At 40.0% G+C, this 14,976-nt stretch overlaps 1 protein-coding gene and 1 pseudogene across 1 annotated transcript; both read left to right on the forward strand.

The window, feature by feature from the left end:
- The first annotated feature begins 313 nt into the window (after positions 1–313).
- LOC122043583 (heat shock protein 83-like) lies at positions 314–2,415 on the forward strand. Its single transcript, XM_042604199.1, has 6 exons — positions 314–451; positions 533–733; positions 799–872; positions 977–983; positions 1,457–1,536; positions 1,848–2,415. Exons 1-6 carry the CDS (start codon positions 314–316, stop codon positions 2,413–2,415), a joined length of 1,068 nt encoding a protein of 355 aa, XP_042460133.1.
- A 9,727-nt stretch (positions 2,416–12,142) lies between these two features.
- LOC122043584 lies at positions 12,143–13,560 on the forward strand (annotated as a pseudogene).
- The last annotated feature ends 1,416 nt before the right edge of the window (positions 13,561–14,976 follow it).

Genomic DNA, 14,976 nt, shown 5'->3' on the forward strand with positions numbered 1-14,976 from the left:
CCCTTCTCTCACCCTAAACCTAAACCTTAACCTAAACCTCCGACCATCTCTCTCAGCCTCATCTCCCTCTTCCCCTTCCTGGATCGACGCCCCTTTCTCTCCCGATTAGGATCAAAACCACCTGCTTCAGTCCTAAGCAAAATCGCAGCATAAATCGTTCCATTCTGCCTCCTCGTCCGATCCTCTCTTCCTTCTCCTCCTTCCTCTCTTCGCTCTTCCCGGCTAAGGTAGGGGCCGACGAGATCACATCAAAGCACTTGATTCATTCGATTCCGGTTCCCGTTCGCGAAACCAGTTTCTTTCGATCAAGGTGATGGGGGATGTGCAGATGGGGGAGACGGAGACCTTCGCGTTCCAGGCGGAGATCAACCAGTTGCTGAGTCTCATCATCAACACCTTCTACTCCAACAAGGAGATCTTCCTGCGCAAGCTGATTAGCAACGCCTCGGATGTGAGACATCGCTGCTTTCCATGTTGCTGCTCTCGTTTTTTTCCCGTGTTGTCGTTGCTGAAGCAAATCGTGTGACTGCAGGCACTCGATAAGATCCGGTTCGAGGGTCTCACCGACAAGAGCAAGCTGGATGCCCAGCCGGAGCTCTTCATCCGCCTCGTGCCTGACAAGGCGAACAAGACACTTTCCATCATCGACAGCGGCATCAGCATGACCAAAGCTAGTAATTTCTCTTCTCTGCACCTTGTCGGGATGACGCCGCCGTCCCGACGAACGCTCAAGGTAATGTAGTCCGAGAAATGCCCTAATTTTTGGCTCCTCACGCTTACAATCACTTTTCCTGGCAGCCCATAGGCGGCATTAGCCCCGTGATGTTTGGAGCGCAGCTGTCGGCAGAAGAGGCGGAGAGCTTGAGCGAGAGGTAGGGAATGGCTTATATAGTGACGTCTGTTCTTTCTTCTTCTTATTTTCTTGTTAAGGTTTATTTCTGATCTTGTTTTCGCCTCTCACTCGGTTTGATTCAAGTTCCATGGTGAGAAAATTGTTGTTTTGTTTTCCTCCCATTATCGACTTCCTTGATATGATGAGAAGAAAGGGTTTTTTTTCTTAACAGTAGGAAGCATGTAGTAGTGTAATAGTTCCGAATGTTGCTGATCTCCTTGCTTTATAACCCACAGCTTCATTTTCCCCTGTTTTCCTCCAGTTCTTGTGTTCTTCTATTTTATTTATCAATTTTTCTAAATTTTGTTTATGCCACCTCAGTTGACCTAGATTCTCCTTTGTATCACAGACTCGAGTTCTGCATATATCTTCAAGATTGTTACTCTGCCTTGTGTGTATCATCATTATCATATGTTCTGCACATGCTGTGTTTGTCAAAATTCCACACTCGTCGGTAACTTTGATTTGCTCTTCAGTTAAATCGGATGGATTGTTCATTTAGTCGATGGATTCTTCCCCTTTTTGCCTCATTGGATTGCTAAGGCTTGTAATGTTGTTTTGCAGCATGGGCATTTAGGATTTATGCTCTCATGTTATGATGCTGAAGTTAGCTACGATGACTGCACTGACACTTTTCTGGCAAGGTATGCGGACAATTTCTCTCATTTGAATTCAAAATATGTTCTCCTTTTGTTGAAAAGTTAAGTTGTGTCTGTCAAAGTTATCGCACTGGCTTCATATAACATGGCGTGCGTATTCATTCTTCTCGACTTGTAGATATCCACCACATGGAAGAAGAACTGTGGTCATAGAAGAAGTTGACCAAAATATATATATACTCTATGATCATATGTATAAGAGACTTTCTTTAATGTATATGAAAATGCATATTATAAACGTTACAGTCTTTGTTCAAATTAGTGCCTCTTTTACATTCTCAAAAAGACTCTTTCAGGCACAAGGAAGAAGAAGAGCTTCTGAATCTTTGTTCCTTCGAGGTTCAGACAGCTATGGAATCAGCTTTGGTAACTGCTATGGCTCGCATCATGGGCGAGAAGGTGGCAATTCTCATCCGACGCAACAAGAACGTCAAGGAAATAACTGATATTGAAGAGAAGATGGAGAAGCTCAAGGAGTTGTTGCTAATTGTTAACATGGTGATCCAAGATGTCGAGTCCCGCCCTTTCACTTATGATATGAAGATCTTGTCAAGGAAGCTCAGGTACTTGGTCTACGATCTCGAGGATGTTGTGGATTGCTATGACACTGAAGTCTTGCGCAAGCAGAGATCAAGAGCTTCTTTTAGGTCGGTGAATGATTTCTTCTCTTCTAATAACCAAATTTTGTTTAAGAGTAGGCTAGGCAGCATGATAAAAGCTGTAACAGATAGTCTGGATTCAATTTTACTGCAAAAGTCAAAGCTTTTGAATTTGTCACAAGGCAATTTTGTGATGGAAAATCGACATTTCTGTTGTTGTCATCTTAGTGGTAAGTATTTTGTTCTTCATTTAGTGGATATGTGAAAAGGTAGTAGGGCTTGTAAAATGCATTGTTTGAGCATCATCAAGTCATGAGGTGCAATGAAATGTTGCATGTTCATATCTAACTAAAGGTGAACTAAATGTGTTTATTATATTTTGCAGGATGGTGGTATGGAGGAATAGGTCAATTGGAATCTTGTGATGGAAATCGACATTTCTGTTGTTGTCATCTTAGTGGTAAGTATTTTGTTCTTCGTTTAGTGGATATGTGAAAAGGTAGTAGGGCTTGTAAAATGCATTGTTTGAGCATCATCAAGTCATGAGGTGCAATGAAATGTTGCATAGCATACTAGAGTTCATTTTCCTGGTACGTTCATTATGTTATAACTGATTTCTTTGTGTCATTTTGGCGAGGCAAAGTAACCATATCGTGGCATTGAAAGTTCTTTTCAAGAGCCAGCTCAAACAATCTCAAGTTGAGCATCAACTGTGACGTGAAGTTGAGATACAAAGCCACCTCCGACATCCAAACATATTACGCCTATATGGTTACTTCTATGATCAGGTTCGGCTCTATCTTGACTTATAAAGATTGTAGGCATATTGAACCTGAATTTTGTTTATGCCACCTTAGTTGACCTAGATTTTGTATCACAGACTCGAGTTTACTTGATACTGGAATATGCAGCTAAAGGTGAACTCTACAAGGAACTATAGAAGTCCAAATGCTTCAATGAGAGGCGAACTGCTACAGTGAGTTCTTTGCAAACACACACTAACGGTTATCAGTGTGTGAGCTTTTATCTATTATTGCCAATGAAGGACTAACACTCTAATCATGTACCCATAGAATTTGCAGTTCCTTTCTCACTGTATGTACAAGTGTTGTGCATTTGCAAATTTAATGAGGCTAGTGTGTCTGCAAACTTGAACAAACGTTCTGATAATTTATAAGCTTTATGTGTTTTTTTAGAAATGCCTTAAGATACTTCTTAATGAATTTTCCCATGTTGTCCAGGTACTTCTATAGATTCTTCCTCATGATATTTTTGTTTATCATGGCAACGTCCAGAAGTCTATGGCAGCCGCTTCTGCTGAGGGTGGCCTCGATCCCATACTTGCCTACACTGTCGGAGTAGAGATCGAGCAACTGCAGTGGTCTTCCTCCCAGCCCGACTGGATTGCCAATGCCTACTCCACTAAGCTTCAGATTCTGAGAGTTTAATGGAAAGCAAATGGATATTAGAGCAGTAAACAATGAACAATAAGATTTTGTTCAGAATTCAAGTCTATGAACCCAAATTATTCAGAATTCAAATTTCCATGCATGAAAGGTCACCCTTGGCATAAGGTAGCTAAACCTGTAATATAATGATGATCCTCCTAGTAATCCACACAATAACACACCATGTCTACAACATGCAGTTTTTTTGCAAATTTTGTACCCCCTGAGGCAATTGATCTTGTGTCAACACTACTTCAATACTCACCTAATTTGCGTCTTACAACGGTAAGTATATGATACATCCAAATAAAAATAAAGTTTTTCTGTTTCACTTTCATAATGTCTTCTCTACATCTTGCTAGTTTCTATTTTGATCATTAATGGTTTGCCATTGGTATGTATTCCAAGTGACATAAACATGTTTGTCATCATTGATACAGTTGGAGGCCTGCTCTCATCCATTCTTTGATGAATTGAGAGATCCTAACACATGTTTGCTTAGTGGCAAACCTCTTCCTCCTTTATTCAACTTCACATCTAAAGGTAATGCCTTGTTCACCTTCCTGTCTAATCGTCGTCCGTCCGTCGATGGTCCTTTAAATGAGATTTAAACATGTTTGCAGAGCTTGAAAGCGCTTCTCCTGAACTAGTTCGACGCCTCCTACCCGAGCATTGAACTAAACTCGAGGTCAAGAAGTTTAGGCTGAGTTTGGTAGAGAGCTTCTTTTTCCAGTTTTCCTGATGTGGTCAATGGTTGGAATTCAAGATGATAAACAAGAACCATTTCAGTTTTAAGGTTGCTGTGTGTGCTTGAAGTGTAAGATTTTGCGGAGACTTGAAGAGATAGGGAAAGAGAAAGGATTCCTTCTGCAGCAAACAATCTTGAATTATATCTGACACTACTGATGGACATCTTATAATTGATCGGAGACATGAGGGGGCAGAGTAAGAGAAAGGTTCCTTCTTCAGCAGTCAGTTTTCTGTTGCATTACCATTGACCATTTCTTGAACGTACGTAGCCTCGTTGTACAACCCCAACAAAATCTTATTATTCATTGTATTATTGTAAGAAGAATATTTATGTAATTTGTGAATATTTGTGTATTTTATGGATACTGTTGAATGAAGAATATTTGTGTATTTTTTTTGTTACTGTTTCAAAAATCAAATTTGTATTGTTACAAAATACTGATATTACATTGGTTTTCCACCGTTGTAAAACTGGTGTTATTAACTAATATTACATCGATCGTATACCGCTGCCAAAACAAGTGTTATTAACATACAATATTACATCGGTTTTACACCGTTGATGAAATAGTGTGGTTAAGTGATACTACACCGGTTAATAACCAATTCGAACACCGGTGTCGTTAAGTGATACTACACCGGTTTTAAACCGATGTCTAAAATGGTAGACTTTTTACATCGCCTTCAAAGACATCGGTCGAAAATGTAATAGACACCGGTGGAAAACCGATGTCTATGAGGGTTTTTGTTGTAGTGTTTTATCTATTGCTGCTCATATGGACTATGAGATTTGGCAAGTGGATGTCAAGACAACATCCCTTAATAAAAGTCTTGAAGAAAACATCCATATAAAGCAACCAGAAGGGTTCATTGCAAAGGGCAAAGAGCATCTTGTGTGCAAGCTCAATCAGTCTATGGACTGAAGCAAAGCTTCAAGGTCTTGGACATCTGGTCTAATGAAGTAATCCAGACCTATGGATTTATTCAGTGACCTGATGAGTATTGTATATACAAGAAGTGTGATGGAAACGTGGTGGTATTTCTTGTACCATACGTAGATGACATTTTTGGTAGTTGGAAACAATATCAAAGTGTTGTCGGAAGTAAGGGTATGGTTGTCCAAACAATTCGATATGAAGGACTTAGGAGAATGTGCACACATTCTTAGGATCAAATTCATAAGGGATCACAAGAAAAAAAAGGATGTTGTGCCTATCTCAAGCTTCATATATAAATACAATCCTTGCTCGTTTTAGCATGCAAAACTCCAAGAAAGGTTTCTTACCTTTTAGGCATGGAGTAGCTTTATCTAAAGAGATGTCTCCGAACATCAAAGGAGATAGAGGACATGAAGGCAGTTCTTTACGCTTCGGCTGTCGGAAGCCTAATGTATGTTATGTTGTGAACGAGACCAGATATTTATTTTGCCCAGGGCATAGTTAACAGATATTGAAGTAACCCAGGATCTGGATGTTAGACTACCGTAATGCATATATTAAAGTACCTTAGAGGGACTAGAGATTATATGCTAGTTTACAAGGTAGATAATTTGCTTCCTGTGGGTTACACGGATTTTGACTTCAAATTAGAAGGGACAATAGTAAACCAACCTCGGGGTTTTGTGTTTACTTTAGGAGGTGAAGTCATAACTAAGGAGGAGTGTTAAGCATAGGTGTTTTTCGTACTCCACCATAGAAGCTGAGAATATGGCAGCCTCTGAGGTATCCATAGAAGTTGGATGACTCAAAAACTTCATGATGGGCTTAGACATGATTTTTGGTTTGCCCAAAGATTATTACAATTTATTGTAATAATAGTGGCGCAGTAGCAAACTCGAAGAAATCATAAGTTCATAAGGCAAGTAAACACAATAGAGTGCAAGTACCACCCAATACGAGACATCATATAACGAGGAGAAGTTGTTGCCGCCTAGATTGCATCAAGTGATAACCTGGAATATCCATTCACAAAAGCCCTTCCAGCGAAAGCTTTTGATCGGCATGTGGAGGGGATGAGAATCAGATGTATGGCAGCAGATATGGTAGCTTAGTCTTTTAGTATAAGTGGGAGATTGTTAGAGTGTATACTAAAAGCCTAGCTTTTGTAAACATTTATTTTTGAAATAAAAGAATCACATTGGTTAAATGTCTACATTTTATTTGTTAAGTGTAGTTGTTCAATTAATTTATATTGTAGATAACATGGTGTGTGGTGTCACACACAAAAGATCATGTTATCAATTCTTTATAAATTATAAACAGTTGCTCACGACTAAGATGGAAAGGAACAAACCATTGGAATAGTCGTAGTGTAATTAGGTATTAGTTTATCTTGACTAATAAATTACGCTAGTACACTCTAAGTGTATTGAGTAGGACCATTTTAGGTAAGTTCTTTTTGTTGGTGCAACCTTAGGTCAAGGTTGACCTGGGTGACCCGACTCGAGTTGACTGACTCGAGGTATATTTTGATGTTTGACAAGAATAGAGAAGTTATATTTTGATGTTTGACAAGAATAGGAACTTGGGGATTGTGGGTGCAACCTTTGGTCAAGGTTGACCTGGTTGACCCGACTTATGTTGACCTGATTCGGGAAAAGTCCAAGTATGGAGACTTGGCACGGAAAGGTCTAAGCAGGGAGCTTGGCACGGGAAAAGTCCAAGTATGGAGACTTGGCACGGGAAAAGTCCAAGCAGGGAGCTTGGCACGGGAAAAGTCCAAGGATGGAGACTTGGCACGGAAAAATCCAAGCAGGGAGCTTGGCACGGGAAAAGTCCAAGCAGGGAGCTTGGCACGGGGAAAAGTCCAAGTATGGAAGCTTGGCATGGGAGGTCGGAGAGGGCTCGGTAGCTCGTTCTCTGGACTAGGTCAGAGAGGGCTCAGTAGCTCGTTCTCTGGACCGGACGTGGAAGTCGGAGAGGGCTCGGTAGCTCGTTCTCCGGACTAGGTCAGAGAGGGCTCGGTAGCTCGTTCTCTAGATCAGGAAGGCTTTAGGTTTAAGGCTGGGAAATTGGATCGGTCTGCTGACCGATCCAGTGATACACTGGGTCATCTGATCGATCTGGTGACCGATCAGAAACCAAATAGATTGGGAAAAGGAATGACATGATCGGTCCCGACCGATCAGGCTCGCAACCAACTCTCGTGAGAGTTGGGATCGCCTGGGGACCGATCATCTAGGGCCTGATCGGTCCACCGTCGGGCACAACCAACTCTGTGAGTTGGGATCCTGAGGACCGATCGATCGGTCCTGGGTGGACGATCAGATCATCGGACCGATGGGGTGGGCCCATCGGTCCAGTCCGCAGCACCTAGATCTCTATCGTGTCTTCTTCTTCGCAGTTCATATAAGAGGGCTACAGGGAAGAGCGACTTCTTCTTCTTCCTTGCGATCCGAGCTTTGCTTCTCCATTCACAAGCTTCGTGTGAGCTTCCTCTCGGTTTCAAGCGATCGATTCTTCTTTGTGGTTGGCACCCGTGAAGTTTCTGCTTCATCAACGAGAAGGCAAGCAAGGTGTTTTACATTCATATTGTTCTTGGCTTCTTCTTTTATTTTGTACTCCGATCTCTTTTGCAAGAGAGATTGTGCGAGGTTTCTCCACCTAGAAGGAGTTTTTATTAGCGGTTTTCCGGGTCTCATCCACTGATGGATTGATAGGATTCGTCCACCTTACGGACACACCGAGGAGTAGGAGTATCATCTCCGAACCTCGTTATATCATCGCGTTTGAGGTTTGATATTCTCCTGTTTCGTTTCTATCTTTTATTTCCGCTGCGCTAACTCAAATTGTAGGAAGAAACGAGTATTTGGGGTCGGTTATTCACACCCCCCCTCTCTAGCCGCGATCCAAAGATCCTAACAAGTGGTATCAGAGCGAGGTCGCTCTTCGTCGGATTAACACCCGGGGGAGCACGAGCTAGAGAATGGATCAACTTGTAGAAGACGTCATGATAACACCCTTCTACGATCGCGACGACTTAGCGTATTGGAAGGTAAGAATAAAGTATTTTCTTATGACTAACCTAGTAAATTGGAATTGTGTACAAGTAGGTTTTATTCCTCCGGTGGATAAAGAAGGAGAACCTCTCGAGAAGAAGTAGTGGACGAAGGAACAAATCCACCAATCCATAATCAACGACGAGGTAACGAAAATCTTTGAATTTTCATTACCTAATGATATCTTGTGTAAGATAGGTGGATACAACAATGCCAAGGAGTTGTGGAACAACTTGGCTAAGTTCCATGAGGAGAGCTCCAATTCAAGTCGTGAAAAGGAGTCAAGTGAGCCAAGTAGCTCACATCATGGAGATATGGAATTAGAAGTTGAGGGCTACTCAACATCTAAGGAAGAAGAGGAGGAGAGTTCTTCTTCAAGATTGGAGCAAGAAGAAGAAGCCTCTACCTCCGGAAGGGATGAAGGAGAGAGCTTATATCCATCCTCAACCCTAGGTAACTCAAGCAACTTAATTTCAAGTAAATTACATATAATGTGCTTTGAGTGTAGGGAATATGGGCATTACAAAAGTAAATGTCCAAAGAGGATTAGGAAGACTCCACCGGCACCAAAAGTCAAGGAAGCCGGAGTCCCGATACGCAAGGGCAAGGAGCACGTGGTGTGCTTCCAATGCAAGCAAAGGGGACATTATAGGAGTCAATGTCCAAGGGGGAGGCAACCTCACAAGGACAAGAGACCAAGCACATCTATGGGGGGAGCTAAGGCAAACCCTAAGGTATCCTTTAAGGCACATTCTTGCAATTCTAATAAGACACATGCTAGTAGTTTTATTGCAATTGTCAATAATGATAAGCATGATAACCATAGAAACCGATACATGTGCTTAGGTGCCAAACATGTTAGCCTAGATAAGGACAATACTAGAAATGCCAACCCTAGAGTTAACTCATCTAAGGTTAAGGAAAACCTAGATAGGAATCCCAAAACAACTTGACATATGCCTAGGAATACCTCAAAGAAAAATGGAAAATTAAAGCTTGAGGTACTAAAGAAGGAAAATCAAGTCTTGAGGTCAAGACTTGACACTTTAGAAAAGGCTCTTAAGAATTTGGAGAAGTCAACTCTAGGGTCTAAGGGTCAAAAATCAAAGCCCAAGGACATGAGAGGTTTGGGTCACAAACCTAAGTCTCAAGTGGTCAAGCCCGCTTATCATAATGTTCCATTCGATTATGGAACAAGACCTAGGGCTAAGAAGACCATCACCAAGGTCACAAGGGGAGTCATCCCTAGAGTTGATCTTGATGAGTCCCAAATGACCAAGGCTTTAAAGCCTAGGAGGGTCATTAGGAGGGTTGCTAGGGAAGTCATCCCTAGTGAATATTTAGTGAACCCAATGAGCTCAAATAAGTATTGGGTTCCTAGGAGCGTGATTCCTTCACGCTAGATGGTTTAGGGTGTGCCAACCTTAATTGGATAGGTAGTTAACCTACTCATGGCAAAAGGTGGCATTTTAGGAATTTTCAAGGTGTAATCAAGCCTTGAAAATGAAATTAAAAATTATTCCTAAGGTGATTAGGATGTGCCAACCACATTTGAGGAGTTTTCTAGGGTCAATCTAATTGGCACATAGTGATCTAAAAATCTTTAGTATATGATTTAGGTCTATTATACTTAGAAATATAGAATTTATGGTAAAATGATCAAAATTATCAAAAATGGCAACTAAGGCTAGAATTAGGTATTTTCTATATATGTTATTTGCCATACATTGTTTGTCATATGCCATGTCATGACATCATATTTATTTTATTATCATTTGAAATGTCATGATAATGCTTAGGTTAGTTATATGTCATGCCTTATTTAAGTTTCATACTTGAAATTAATCATCAAACATAGAATCCATCATCAAATTGTAATCACATGTAATCCAAGAATCTAATCATGACAATAAATCATCAAACTTGACAATCAAATTTAACTAACTTTCACAATTTCTAAGATGGTAAAAAGAATGCATAGAGAATTTTATTATGAAAGCTGACTAGACAAGCTAAAAATAAACTATCAAGCAGCAAACAAAGCAAAGACATATATACAAGCAGAAAGAAAAAGTAAAGTGAGATAGAACCAACTCCCCTGAATTTCTGGTGGTCGGAGTCGATTCCACTTCCAGAATCCCAAAATTTGATAAGATGATTCTGTCACATCCGCTAATCAAATTGTACAAATATATTTTCCACTGAACCCCTTAATTAAACAATAATGTTGTAGTAACGAGCCCAGGATCGATCCGAGGAACCAACGGTAGAATGTAATTTAGGATTGTCTTTTATTCCTATTTTTTGGGGGTTTTCGATATAAAAATGGAGTTGGGGGTTTAAAAGCTTTAAATCTAAATCTAACAGAGGAAAACACAACAATTAAGAAATTAATCTAAAGCAAGAGTGAAACATAACTATGTGCCAATGAACAAATCATTACGCATTGTCACACTACGTTTATGATAAATCCATCAACACACATCAAACTAAGGATGAAATTACGAGACTCAAATAAATCTGATCTAAAGCAAGATGTAAACCTAATTTAGCACCAAACACTAAACAATTAACCAAGCATAATAAAACTTAAAATTATATATAAAGAGTTTTATTACTTTCACATACACAATAAAAAACATAAACTAATAAAATATTTTATGGAGATGCGGGATATCGATCCCCATACCTCTCGCATGCTAAGCGAGCGCTGTACCATCTGAGCTACATCCCCATTAATAGATTTTAATGTATATTCTCAAATATCATTACAAAATTAGTTCGTCTCGTAGATTGATGCATTTAGTGAACGACACCTCGGACTCTCACTGTTATGGCGATTCTTCGGTTCCAACGGCACCTCGTCATATAACTCTTCCTCATCTCTGCCGCTGCCCTCGCGCTCCTCTGGGTTGCCTTCTCCTCTGCGATCCCTGCTTCCTCCGCGTCGTCGAGGGAAGCCGCCAAGGCGGTGGTGGAGAGCAAGTACTTGTATTGGGGCGACCGCATTGATTGCCCCGGAAAGCACTGCGACACCAAGAGTCCAGCCTCCGATGCACCCTCCAAGAAGCCCTCTTCCTCGGAAGGTCCCATCAATTTCTCTTCTGGTCTACTACCTTGATTTAATATTCCATCACTATTGTGGATGATCTTCTTTGATTCGTTGAATTGGAATTAAGAACACTCCAAGTTTCTGGGATTATGAAGATTTGCCTTTGAGCATTTGATTTGGGTGTTAAAGTTCACTCCTTGCGTATAAAAAATTTGTAGGAAGAATTCTAGATGGAGGAATTAATTAATAGTTGTTTTGTACTGACATTATGCTTGTTTAAAAAATTTGCAGAGTATTTGTGATGCCTTCTAGAATGTGCCTCAATCCAACACATAACAAGAAGGGGATCCTGCACCAAAGCGGAAATCCAAATACAGATGGAATGTACAATTACTCAACTCCTGTTACATTATTTGAAGTCAATAGAAACTAATTTACTTCATGATTGAATCTCAACTCATTTTTAGCAAACTCGTTGAATTTGGTGCCTTGTTGTTCCATGTATAGGGCATTCTTTTTTGTGATTATGTGAATTTAAATGTTTGATGTTGATTAAAGATTTTCATCTCAATCAAATTCATTGAAACAAATCAAGACATTCAACCTCTTGAGTATAATGAAGTAATCCACACATGAAATTTTCTTTATTTCCCACGATGTCGCCATGGTTAAATGGTCTGTTACTTTGCTAGGTGATCTTTGAATCTTCAAGCTCTAGTCTTGACCATGATGAACATCCAGGTCTATGGAGTGCAAGGATCGAACCAATCACAGCTCTGTTTTGCTACCACATGATTTTCTTCCTATGATGGCTGCCAAAAGACTAAGGAATGTAGCAGATAAGGTATTGGTTCTCCAAATGTGTTATTTGACTTGCAAAATAGCTATGATAACTATCTCATAATACAAGTAAAATATCTTTCAAGAGAAATTCACTTTTTGTGAGGGTTGTGATGTTTCTATGACACAAACCCTTCAAGAGAAATTCACTTTTTTTCATGAGCTCTGATGTTTCTATGACATTCAAATGAATAATTGGTGTTGGACTCGTGTGACTCTTTCTTAGTTTCATTGCTCTACTTGCACAAAAGTCTTGCAAACGTGTGACATGAGAACATTTGATGAATTTGTTCTTGTGACAGACAAAGGATGCATATTGAGATACCACTGGAGAATTTCTCCAACGCAATAAGATTTAGTAGATTCATAAAATATGACAAGAATGAACTTTGTAGGTTATTCGCGTAAGAGGCCTGCCTGGCTTATAATGCTTCTTATGTTTCTATGCAGTCTTTTTATTTGGGAATATTTCTTGGCTTAGTCTTGAAAGTTTCTCATAATTCTGATATTGGTTTTAAATACAAATGCTTTTGCAGATCAAACACCTACTTGGTGATTATGATGCTATTCACGTGCGACGAGGGGATATTTTAAAGACTAGAAAAGACCGATTTGGAATTGAGAGGAGCCTTCATCCCCATCTTGACAAAGATACCCATCTTGAATTCATCTAGCGGAGGATCGCGAAGTGGATCCCCCCAGGATGAACACTTTTTATCGCTTCAAATGAGATAACGCCTGGTTTTTTTGCACCATTATCATCTAGGTATATCTACAACATCCACTTGTTGTGCACGTGCAAAAGTCGTTCTCCTAGATGACTTATTCAGAACCTCAATGAACATCTCCTAGATGACTTTTATAGTTTAGCAATTTGATTACGACCCTCCTACTTCATGTGTCTATCAATCTCTTAATCTATTTTCAAAGTGTTGTTTCTGTCATTCATAAGTATCTCTCTGTTCTTTAAATTTAGAGTTTGTGGAATTTATGCTTTGTCTATCGAAACAAATAAACTTCTTTGCTTCATCTATTCGTGCGCTTTTGCACTGGATAATATTGGTTTTTGTATTTAAATGAAAACTTTGTAACAGGTACAAATTGGCATGCTCATTGAACTTTACAAACATATTCGACTCAGTGGTCAAGAACAATTATCAGCTTTTTATGGTAGAAAATTTGATTTTGGCAGGTGTCAGAACATATGTGAAAATTTACAAGGAAGATGCAGATAATCTGAATCCTAGAGATGACCCAAAGAGGAACATTAAGAACAGTCAAATCCCTGTTTATACCATGGACAATGAGGGAACTAATCGATAGATTCAAAATTTGGCAAATATTCAGATATATGGTCAACAATAAGCGCATGGAAATGGAGCTGCTTCGAACATCTATCAAATTGAGTTTGCATGTAGATTTCTTATCATTTTTATGCGGTTAGAGAAGATTTCTTGCGATTGACTTGTATCCAAAATGTTTTTGTTTTAGGGTGATATTGATCGGGCGGCTACGAAGATGCCGACCAAGCGACCGAAAGAATGTTGAGCGGGAGACCGAGCTAATGCCGCGTGGATGGAAAGAGGAAGGGTAAGCAGAGCCGAGCGCGTGAATGAGAAAGTGCCATCTAGGCAACAGAGACAATGTCAATCTAAACCAAGAGGTCAATGGCGAATGGGAGCGAAACCCGTGAGGTGAGTGGGAGCGAATCTCGTGAATGGAGCGGGCGTGGAGCCCGTGAGATCGAAGGTGAATGAGAGTAGAGCCCTTGATCCGAGCAGTGAGTGGGCGAGTGTTGACTGAACGACGAGTGAGATGAGTTTCAACCGAGCCACGAAAAATAATGTCGAGCGGATGACAAGCTGGCGATCGAGTGAATGCCGAGGGAGACCGAGTGATATCGAGAAGACGGTCGGACGATACTTGATAAGCCGAAAAATTGAGTGTCACGAATAGGCTTATCAACTTAACAAATGATTTTCACTAAATCCCTTAACTACACAATGATGTTGTAATAACGAGCTCAGGATCGATCTCTCGAGGAACTATGGGTAGGATGTAATCTTAGGATTGTATGTTATTTCTATTTTTGGGGTTTTAATATAAAAATGGGGGGGGGGGGGGGGGTTTAAGCTTTGAATCTAAATCTAAATAAATGAAAAGCAAGCGGATAAGAAACTAATCTAAAGCAATAGTAAAATCTAACTAAGTATGTCCGATTAATCCATACGCATCATCACACTACATCATGAATTCATCATTAATACCGTTAACTCTAAATATGAAATAGCAAGACAGAAATAAATTTAACCTACAGCATACTTTAAACCCTAACTTAATTCTAACCAACTTAACAATTAACCAAGCACAAATTAAACACAAATTAAGCTTCAACAAGGTAATGAAATGCTAAATTACTTGCATAAAAATATAACAAACATAAAAGGAATCTGTTCTAAGCTATAAAACAGTAACAAAATGAAATAAAATGGAAAACTGATCCAATTTCACAACCAATCTAACAATCTTCACTCTCTTGCCATCACACAAGAGGCCGAAGATGAGAACGCCCAACTCCGGTCATCAGTGAAGAATCTCAGCGGTAAATCAGCTCTAGGGATGCTCAACATCGTCGGATGAACGCCCCCGACAAGCTGGAACCAATAATCGGCCCGAAATCTGGATTTCTGTAGCCCACAAACTCTAAATCTGGAATGAAGCTGTGAATGATGGATTGCC

Source organism: Zingiber officinale, chromosome 2A (genome assembly GCF_018446385.1).
Source record: "Zingiber officinale cultivar Zhangliang chromosome 2A, Zo_v1.1, whole genome shotgun sequence".
NCBI lineage: Eukaryota > Viridiplantae > Streptophyta > Magnoliopsida > Zingiberales > Zingiberaceae > Zingiber > Zingiber officinale.

What these genes read in the sequence shown, in the direction of transcription:
- LOC122043583 (XM_042604199.1), top strand. Translation starts at nt 314, where the DNA reads ATGGGGGATGTGCAGATGGGGGAGACGGAGACCTTCGCGTTCCAGGCG. An exon ending in TGATTAGCAACGCCTCGGAT is followed by an intron (nt 452 to 532) that starts GTGAGACATCGC and finishes GTGTGACTGCAG; the next exon opens with GCACTCGATAAGATCCGGTT. An exon ending in ACTGACACTTTTCTGGCAAG is followed by an intron (nt 1,537 to 1,847) that starts GTATGCGGACAA and finishes AGACTCTTTCAG; the next exon opens with GCACAAGGAAGAAGAAGAGC.